General features: G+C 39.2%; 2 protein-coding genes across 2 annotated transcripts; both read right to left on the bottom strand.

The window, feature by feature from the left end:
• Positions 1-2,391: 2,391 nt before the first annotated feature.
• On the bottom strand, positions 2,392-3,820 carry LOC125178765 (the record flags this gene model as incomplete). The annotated part of the gene is made up of 3 exons (XM_047883291.1): positions 3,568-3,820; positions 2,945-3,046; positions 2,392-2,586 (listed from the first exon to the last, which is right to left on the bottom strand). Coding segments are annotated over exons 1-3 (472 nt in total), but the record flags the coding sequence as incomplete, so codon positions are not given.
• Positions 3,821-7,680: 3,860 nt separating this feature from the next.
• LOC108670937 lies at positions 7,681-8,686 on the bottom strand (the record flags this gene model as incomplete). Its single annotated transcript, XM_018158428.2, is given in 3 exon segments — positions 7,681-7,824; positions 8,296-8,388; positions 8,570-8,686. Coding segments are annotated over 3 exon segments (304 nt in total), but the record flags the coding sequence as incomplete, so codon positions are not given.
• Positions 8,687-10,767: the final 2,081 nt, after the last annotated feature.

The raw sequence follows: 10,767 nt of genomic DNA, 5'->3' as shown, positions 1-10,767 counted from the left end.
CATGGCTGCTTCAAGGACACTGAACGCGCGTGTCCGCGTCGAAATATTTGTCTAGAGTAATGTCGATTTTCCACCGCGCGGCAACGCGTGTGTACGCTTGAGGCACCTTCAGCACGTAAGCGTTTAGTGTGGCCACTCTGGTAGAAATACATACATATAATATTGCAGCGTGAGCGCGCGTACGCGCCAACGCTTTTAGTCTGGCCGTACCCTAAGGGACTCAATACCGCGCTGCTAGCATTCCCACGTCTTACAAGTCGAACCAGTGTGTATTTGAAATAAATCGGAGGGCTTTGTTTTGTACTGCCTGCAGTTTGGATATGGATGATTTTGATTGGGCATGTAGTGTATCGTGGGGTAAATGAGGGTTGATCTGACAAAGGAGAGATATAGAGTGCGTTTAAGTTGGGTGGGAGGTGGTAAAATCAATGTATTATGTGCAGATTGTTGAGGGCTATTGCTCTTCTTGTTGCTATTTGGGAGCTGATGCCGTGTGTAGTGAAGTGTAGACCTAGAACTGTTCCCTTATTCGTGTATGTATAGTGCGTGTAGTCTATGAAGATGTCGAAGGTGTTTTGCCTACCTATGCCAACGATTTTAATCTTATTTGTGTTTGTCCTAATGAGTCATTTATTTTCGAAAGTGTTGATCTCTTGTATGGCTTGCTGTGTTTATACTGCTGCGTAGTAGAGTGGGCAGCGTCCTGCGGTTATTTGTGTTATGTCATCTGCAAAAGCTGTGTAGTCTGTGCTGGATAGTGGGGGTGGGAAGTCGTGGGTGTAAAAGCTGTATAGTGTGTGGGAGAGACAAGCCCCTTGGGGGACACCTGTGTGGAGCTGTAGAGGGGAACCTATGTGATTTTCCTATTCTTATAGATGCTGTTCTGTCTGTTATAAGGTAGTCTGAGAGTGTTTTGGTGAAGAACGGGTTGAGATTGAGTTGGATGATCTTGTATTGAAGTCCGATGGGCCAAACCTTGTCAAAGGCTTTGGTCACATCGCGGAGCACTATGTTAGTGGTGTGTCTTTGTGCGAAGTATATGTCTAGTGTTTCGTGGAATGTGGTTTGTGCCCTGTGCGTCCCTCTATGTTTCCTACAACCGTGTTGTCAAGTGTTGTGTATGTTGTTAATGGAAAGGTGTTCTTATAATCTATTGTTAAGTATTTTGTCTAAAAGTTTCCCGTGAATGTCTAGTAGTGAGATGGGCCTGTAATTCTGGACTTCGTGTTGTGAAGTGTTGGGTTTGGGGAGGAAGATCATGATTGCGTGTTTTAGTGAATCCGGGAAATAACCGGCGGTAATGGCATGATTGGATATGTATAGAATATAGTGGATAATGTTTTTGGGTAGGTGTTTGAGTTGGAGGGTTGGATGCCTGTGGGACCTGGTGCTTTCTGTTTGAATGTCTTTAGTGCACGATGTAATTCTCTTATGGTGATAGGGGGGAAGTCTGTAGGGTGGAGTCGGGAGAGTTCGCCATGATTATATGGGTGAATTAGGTGTATGTTGTTGCTGACGTGGTCTTGTACTGTGTGGATGTGTTCTATGTCAAAGTCTTCATTGTCCGTGTCATCCTGAGTGAATATGCCCTGCCGGTGTTTGCGGAGGACGGGTTCTTTTTGTTCGGGTTGTCATGTTGTATGTTGTTGTGTTTGAGGTATGGGACAGCTTGTTTGGTGTTGGAGCCCATCATGCGTTTTAGGGATGACCAGAATTTTTTGGGATCTGTGTTTGTGTTTCTAATTGGTTAATAAGGTCCTGTCATGTCTGCGTTTGGATGTGTCTGTATGCTGTGTGTTGTTGTTGACGTAGGGTGATGAGTTGTCTGTTGAGCGCTAGTGATGGACCGTGGGTGTGAATGTATTGGAGGATGACTTGTTATTGTGCTGGAATGGGTAATGTTTCGTGGGTGGGTTTGATGCCTTGAATTATGCGGTGGATAATGGTGTCGATTGAGGTTTCGGTGGCGTTCTGTTTGTGATTTGTTCTGTTATCTAAGTGCGTGTTCATTTCTTCTACTCTAGGATTAGGTTGTGTGGGTTCTGTGTTGTCATAATGTTTGTTTGTATAGTGTCCAGTTTGCTCTATGAAAGGATCTATAAGGACGGATGGGTATTTTTATGGGACTTGCATATATGGTGGCTATAATGGGAATGTGGTCTGACGGGGCAATGGGTCCGGGCTGTAGATGTATGTTGTGAAATGCTTTATTGTTGTGTAGGACTCTGTCTGGTGATGTTGTTCTGTTGTGGGTGATGAGGGTTAGAAAGTAGGGTCCTATGTGGGTACATTTGCTTTGGGATATTAGTGAGTGTAATGGATTTTCTATGTGGTTGGAGGAACTGTTTAAATTATACATCAAACCTTCTAGCTCATTTAAATGAAGCTCACCGATAACATGCAAAACGACGGAGCTCGAGACACTTGGGTCGTCCGGAGATCCGACGGAACACGTGAACCTGCGGAGGTCGTCAGTTGGGCTGAGGTTGTCGATGTGCAGCGATGACAACTTGTAGCCTCCCAACAACTCCTCCACTGAGACATCATCCAGCACCTGGCCGTTCTCGTACCACAACAAAGTTCTTCCTGTTGAGGCACTCAGTTATGGGTATCTGAATATTCAAGCGCTTCATGATAGGCAGCGCGGTATTCGTTCTTTCTTCAAGTATTATATTGGCTGAGTTAAAAAAATAAACAGCGATAAACAAATTTAGTAATTTGTGTTTAAAAAAACGCAAGATTTGCATCCTTTGAACCTTTTCTGAACATCATGACAAACTCTCAGCCATTAAAATAATTGATGAATGAAGTCTCGGCTCCTCATTATCTGTAGGTACTAGAAAATTTGAAGCACTGGAGACAGATGATTGATAGTTTAAATATCATTTGGAGATAAAAATAGGCTCACTATAGACAAAAAGATGGTACAATGGAGGGTTCTTGCCTATTGCAAAGCAGTCGAGTGTGAGTGGGAAGTTTGCAGGGTAGGCTGCCAGACCGTCGGAAGATTCTTTCACCTGCAGGCTGCTGAAGATACGCGGAGAGCCTTTGCTCAAAGTACACAAGAGGTCAATTATCAAAAGGATATTCAATTAGTGTGGACATCAATTCTACATGAAGAAATGTGACATAAAGATTGGGTGCCTCCTATTTAAAACTGTGTCGCGACGAACGTCAGATATAACGATAGTGAAATCCTTATTTTGGAAGCCACACAAGAGGAAAAATATTTCCGTTTGCTCCTAAGATATAATCAATTCACCTATAACGCTGTGGATCTTCACTGCAAAAAAATAAAACTAACTTCATTCCATTTAAAACCCAAATTATCGTCGCTAGTATGTGATCCAGAAAAGACCCTCTATGTTCTTAATAAATGTCTAAAGAGGTACATCCAACACAATAATCCATACCGTTTATGAAGCTCGATGCGAAGTCGCTACACGTACGTCTTCGGGACTAACTAACGCTGTCATATTATCAACAAAATGGATCACTATTAATCAACTTCCTGTCACTACTTCAAGAGCAATGCGGAAGCCAAAATGGTATTGAAATATTGCGTACCTCGTTCAATGGGTATCGTCGGCATTGATGCACAGGGAACCATGATCATGGCCACCACTAGCCAATGTGCTGCAGGTCGGTTTGGTCGAAGCGTTCGTGGCAGTCTCATGCTTCTGAGCGGCGTGAAACTTTGAATGTCTTGAAGGAAGAGAATGATTTCCGTTTGGATTGCCATATTCTTTGATACATCAACTCGTTGCGAGTTTAGGTTATTATGTACGAGTAAATTGACAATTTTAATAACAATCCATTTTCGCCCTGTAGGAGTCAGTGAGGTGGATAAATATGCTCTGTATGAGTCAGTCAGCTGGATAAATATTTAACAACAAAAGCGTATATTAACACAGACGTGAGACATGTAGTCGCCCGGCAAATCATTTAAATTATCGAGAAAGAGAACGGAAATGAAACCGATAATAATTGAGAAAACCAAGTTGAGTACAAAAATTCCTTTACCCTCTCTTCAAACTACCTATAGAGCAATATTTGAGACCTTGTACCAAAGAAGAGGACAATTTGAACGGAACCATCGATGTAATAAAAATTACAGAAAGTATTTAACTTTTCGGAGCTATATAAATCAGGAACACTTGTTTGAGACATCTGATCACACGAGACATTTCGTGGCAAATTTCATTATTGACACATTTTGCATTGACAAATTTCGTCATTGACATATTTCATCACTATAGCAATTAATCACTGGACACTTCATCTTCATAGCAATTCATCATTGCATTATGTGCATTCTTGTAGGTGTAACCTAGCCTAAGCTTCGTGTTGGCCACCCAATGAACTTGTTCCTGTCCTGAACCTAAACCCCCAGGATGTTACGTGTATCATATCAGTGCCATTCATTATATGCAGAGCTGGGCAGCGCTACTTTGAAATGTAGCGGCCGCTACCGCTACCGCTACATGCTCTAAATGTAGCCGGCACTACCGCTACCGTTACACCCACTAGATTGTAGCGCCGCTATACCGCTGCTGGAAATGTAGCGGCCGCTATACATGTAGCGCGCAACTGCCCATTTCTGGTAACAACTAACATGTTGACACTAGTAACAGTCCGAGGTTGACAACATTACACCGAAATCTTTCGTACAGTTTTATTCTGTAATTTATATTATGTATGTACCGTGCTGGTTTTTAACTAATATTTAATACTATTAAGTAAAATCTAAAGGCTTTATCTATAAATGTAGTGGCAGCGCTGTAGCGGCAAAACCACGTATCGCTACTCAAATATGTAGCGGGCGCTACCGCTACTGAAAATGTAGCGGCCGCTACATGTAGCGCGCTACTGCCCACCTCTGAATTTATATGCTATCTAATTGTTTAGTATGTTGACTACTTAATAGTACCAACATGTACTTACGCTTGCAAAATGCACTTATGCAATGATGATATGTTATGGTGATGATATGGGAAATTATGTATTGTTATAGTGCTTAAATGTTTAATGATGGTTTGCTATAGTGATGAAATGTGTCAAAGATGAAATGTCTCGGGTGACGAGGTATCTGGTTTGAGACATATACCATATTTGGGACATATACCTCATTATAGTTAATAATTTATTGTCTATATAAATAAGTGAAGATATAATAAGACAGTGATTGACGTTTGAATCCATTTACGCAATCTAAAACAGCAATATTTACTTCTAAACCGTGTAATATAAAATAAAATAGCATTTACAAATTTACGTCTGAAAATTTTTTTTCCTCACCCAGTTTTTTTACTTAAAAGAAAATAAATTTACGAAAATACACTTGACAACCGTGACTATTCCTCAGCACTGACAACATTACACTATCGATGCGTATGCTGAACTAAATTCTGCCTAACAAACTTCTTATCAGATTAGACTTGCCGAGTGGTTACGGACGTTCGTACAAAGCTGTTCGGTGCGCACATGGATTCAATAAATGCTAATCACTGACTGCGTTGATACCCAATAAAATTCTTCAGTTAATCCATCTGTACTGGATCAATTTCTTTTTACGTATCATGTTGCAAGTCATTTACAGGTAATTAATGACAGCCGGCTGGCAACTTCGGTAACTTACGGCGGATTTAATAGCTGTGTCGTGGTTCGCTGTCAATATTTAGATGGCATTATCACTCAACGCACGTACTCTAAAATAGAATAAATTTCATTTCGTCCTAAAAATGTTCATCTTGAGATCGAGAGCGTATTTGTAAGCGCGTATTATGTGCCAGATTAGATAAAGAGGACGAGGTTTATATCAATCACATGGGTTCCCCGTGCATTAAATGCGGCCGGTTAAATTTTTATTAAAGCCATGGATAAAAATGCTTTTGAAGATGTTATCAGCGCCCTAAACGACAGGCTTGAGCGTTTTCAATTCATGAATCAGTATTACTCAGTAGTTATTTTAGGTACTCATTATCAGGTATTTTTTATTAGATGATTTACAATCAGATAATGTATCGTTTGTTTCTAGGAAGAATAATTCAACATGGCCTTTCAATTCTTCAACTTAAAATTAATGAAAGCTTTTTGCTACTAGAAAATTACACTATTAGAATAGGTACTTCTACTGTTTATAATGAAAGTAATGAATAATTGAAGAAGTGTTATCTTAAATGATTTCAGCCGTAGTGGAACGGTGACATTTGAATTCATTTCAGGACATTCGACGAGCTTGTCTTAATGTCAATTTTTATGGGGCATAGAGCCACACGCACATCATTCTTCATCAGTTGGACGACAGTTTGTCGCCATATGTCTTCAATTAATTGACTTTTTCATGTGTGTTTTCATGTATGGTATTAGAGTATCAAGATAAGTATTAAATTTACCATATTTATAGATATTGTTTTCGTTCTATTCCTATTCTAAATAAATATTTTCAGATTCAAGTAGTTAATAATATAGTCCGAGTTCAAGATCATCAATGATTTTTGCTGTCATAGTATAGTCAATAATATTATGAGGATCAGAAGAATTAGATTTATATGAGTTTAGTCATAATTTTGCAAGAATCATTAGAAATTAATTATCAATTTTGGCAGTCAAATCGGCTAAATTGTATAAACTTAACGCTTAATTATATTTTCCGGACCATATGGAGAAGTTTATTATATTCTAAGCCTAATTTATTTATTCTGGAGTTAGTCCTTCCTTTTCCGTCAATGTTTTCCCTATTAATGGCCTCTTGTAATTACAGCTTTGGTGGCAAATGACTTCAAGATTTGTGCGAAGCTTTATCTATACTGAAAAAATGAGAAAACTCTAGGATCATCTAACTTATAATTAAATTTTCATTCATCATGTAGCTATTGCATTTTGTTCGTCTGGAATAACAGCGACTCTGGTGGGGCCCGTCAGGCAGTTACTGAGACGCTGTAGATGCCCCCCTAATTTGTTGAATCGGAGTATCTCTTTGGTTTATGTTTAATTATTGCCTGCTTTGAATTCCTTGCCAATTATTTTGATACTTTCATCGTTATTACATAATACCTTTCCAAGTTTTTTACTTTAAAGTCTTATTTGTTTCTTTACAGTTGTGTTGGGCTAGGTCTAGGCGTCTGGTAATACGACGCTGTAGGTCTAGGCGTCTAGTACGTAATACGACGCTGTTTTCGAACTTCGCCGATTGTGTTTCGCCGATATATGCTTGATTGTCACCATTCTCTTAGTACTGGAAGTTTCGATGATTGACATGAAAAAATTGATTTTTTAACCTCCTATGTGTTCAGCGTAATACTTTATTGATGCTCCAACGTAATTCATTTAAATAAATTCCTTTAAGCAAGATTGGCACATTTCATTTAGTTGCATATTCATTCCAACTTAAAATATATCACAGTTAAATGTATTTAACGTAACTTCACTAATGGCCTAAGGAGTGTTTTTATCGCTCTCGGGAATTTTATAATTCCATCATTACCATGTAGTAAATCTGCAAAAATAGGTTTTTGTCCTCCAACTCAGAAAGCCAGTTGCAATTTGACAAATACTTCCAAAATACAAAGATATTTCCCTCTCCTTGTCTCTTGTTTATTGCTGTTCAAGATCTAAACACTTCAATGTGACGCTCATGCTTGTCGCCACCATCCCGTCATCCCCGTAACTGCAGATGAGCTCTGCCGCAGTCGCCTGCGTCGAGGCGCGGCAGCCGCAGTTGCCGCTGCTGCAGGAAGTCGCCCCGCACCAAAGGAGGTTCATCCCGCAGCTCGCGTCCCTTCATCTCATAGGACCAGGATAATTTCTTTGAAATACCATAGCCTGTAAAGTTGCACGAAATTAAACAAGGCGAATGATCATCTAAATTATATGCACGGAAAATGGAATAATTTCGGCTTGATATTTTAAGGTCATGGTAGCGAGACCTAAAAGCACTGGTCTTGAGGTCTCGCACCAGCATAGCAGTCGTAAATTAGCTGCGACTTAGCTCTAGTATAAGCTAGAGACCTCTCTACTCCAGCACTATACCTGCTCATTGCCGCCCGGTCACGCACTCTATATGACTTAGCTATTTTCCTAACAGTAATATTTTATAGCAATGGTTTCAGTTCCTGTTATACTCACTCGCCGGTGCGAAGAGAACTTTGGTATCTTCAAAGAAATTTATTAATTAGAAATATGAGTCGGGATTACAATACCGGTCCTGAAAATCCCAAGAGCTATATATTAATCATTTACGAACTATAATTATAACCCACTGTTTAGTTATGAGAAATTTAAAATAAGAATCACCTTCAACAGAGCAGACTAAGCTCAGGCGTTGTCCTCGAGTTATTTCAATGCTCGGCCCAAGAAATGATCCGTCCTCCGATGTGATGCTCATCGCTGTGGGGGGCAAGTCGTTTGAAATATCGCACATAATTAAACAAAGATAGGCTGGAACACACTTGCTTCTGATCTGTCAATACGAATGGATGTTCAGTGAAGTTAGAATTTTTAATTTATCTCATGAAATTAAATTCACAAATGCTATTAAATTTAAAGGATGCATCGAATGAAGACTTACCTGGAACCACCGAGGAAGCAACAGTTGTTGTAAGTATCACCAAAGTAACGCTAAACAGGGCATACATAATGAATGTATGTGCGGGAGTATATACTGCTGCCTAACCCGTTCAAGGGATCCACCTCGACTAAAAAAAAAGAAAGTTGGAGTTCTTGAACTGATAAGAATCTTAAACGTGTGAGCTGATAAGAATCTGATCAGATTAATTTTATTGCTAAATTGTATTTCAAAGGTGTAAATTCATAACTCGTTATCTGCATATAGACATGATAATCCGTTACTTATGTGCCTTTCATCGAGAAATTTAATAATCAAAGAGATAGCTTATCCTTGATGTGTCTAAGCTCTCAGCATGAGGCACAATTCTTGGAAATGATATGGAAAATCGTTGGTTAGTGATTAATGCACAAATTGATGCATTAAGGAAATTATTTATTCTGATAAATTTATTTCATTTGAACAGTTACTGACGCAGAATGTGACAAATCCTTGCTAACAAATGCATCAATACTTATTTGAAGAGTGTGAATAAAAGATCAAACAAAAATGCGGCGACGTAGTGCTGCGCTGTGGCAAAACTGGCAACACGACCAGGCAACACGATTCATAACAAATTAATGCAGTAGGTAAAAATATTATATGAAAGATTAATATCTTTTGGGATTGTCAGGGCCGGTTTTGTGATCCGACTTATTTTTTTAATTAATAAATGTCTTTGAGGGTACCAAGTTCGCTTTGCAGCGGTGAGTGACGTTGTATCAGGAAATGAAACCGCTCTTATGTAAAATTACTGTTAGGAAAGTAGCAAAATCACATAGAGTTCGGGACGAGGCGGAAATGAGCGAGTATAATGCAGTAGAGGTCTCTAGCTTATACTGGGGCTAAGTCGCAGCTAATCTACGACTACTGGTACGAGACCTCAAGACCAGCGCTTCACTCTCGCTACCATGACCTTAAAATATTAAGCCGAAATTATTCCATCTTTCGCGCATTTAATTTAGATGATCATTCGCCTTGTTTAATTTCCTGCAACTTTACAGGCTATGGTATTTCAAAGAAATTATTCTGGTCTTGTGAGATGAAAGGACGCGAACTGCGGGATGAACCTCCTTTGGTGCGGGACGACTTCCTGCAGCAGCGGCAACTGCGGCTGCCGCGCCTCGACGCAGGCGACTGCGGCAGAGCTCATCTGCAGTTACGGGGATGACGGGATGATGGCGACCAGCATGAGCGTCACATTGAAGTGTTCAGAAGATGGTGAACTGCAGTGAACAATAGACAATTAAGGAGAGGGAAAAGATCTATGTATTTTGGAAGCATTTGTCGAATCACAACTCGCTCTTTGAGTTGAAGGCTAATAATTGTCTCTTTTAAAAAATTGTTCCTGCAATAAGTAGAAAATTTTGCCAAGGTCTGCCAAAATTGATACATAATTTCGAATGATAAATGTGAAATTATGACCAAACTTCGTTAAATCTAATTCTTGAGATCCTCTCAATTAATATCAGTATACTATGGATAGCCTAACTGCCAGCAAAAATCACAGATGATCTTCTCCTTAAAACCTCGGACTATTTTATTAAATAGTTGACCCTGAAAATATTTATTTGGAATGGAAATAGAACAATAACAATAAACAATATAGAACACTCTATATATATGATAAATATAATACTTACCTGGATACTTTAATACTCTGGAAGAGAACACGCATGAGAAAGTCATTTAATTAGAAACCATTTAACAACAAACTGTCATCCAACTGACGAAGAATGATCTGCGTGTGGTTTTCTGTCCCATAAGAATTCACAAGACAAGCTCGACTGATGTCCAGATATGAATCCAACTGTCACCGTTCAACTACGGCTGAAATCATTTAAGACGTACTCAATTATTCATTACTTTCATTATAAACAGTAGATGGACCTAATCTAGTATTGTAATTTTCTAGTAGCAAAAAGCTTTCATTAACTCTACGTTGAAGAATTGAAAGGCTGTCCGCAGATCCTCTTCCTAGACACAAATGATACATTATCTGATTGTAAATCATTCAAGACAAAATACCTCATAATAAGTGCCTAAAAAAAAAAGAACTACTGAGTAATACTGATTCACGAATTGAAAACGCTCAAGTCTGTCAGTTAGGGCGCTGATAACGTTTTTAAAGCATTCCTATCTTTAGCTTTAATAAAAATTAA

The sequence above is a fragment of the Hyalella azteca genome, unplaced genomic scaffold (assembly GCF_000764305.2).
Source record: "Hyalella azteca isolate HAZT.00-mixed unplaced genomic scaffold, Hazt_2.0.2 contig12538, whole genome shotgun sequence".
In the NCBI taxonomy this organism is placed as follows: domain Eukaryota; kingdom Metazoa; phylum Arthropoda; class Malacostraca; order Amphipoda; family Hyalellidae; genus Hyalella; species Hyalella azteca.
The sequence above is the reverse complement of the archived record's forward strand: the minus strand, read 5'-3'. Positions and strand labels throughout refer to the sequence as shown.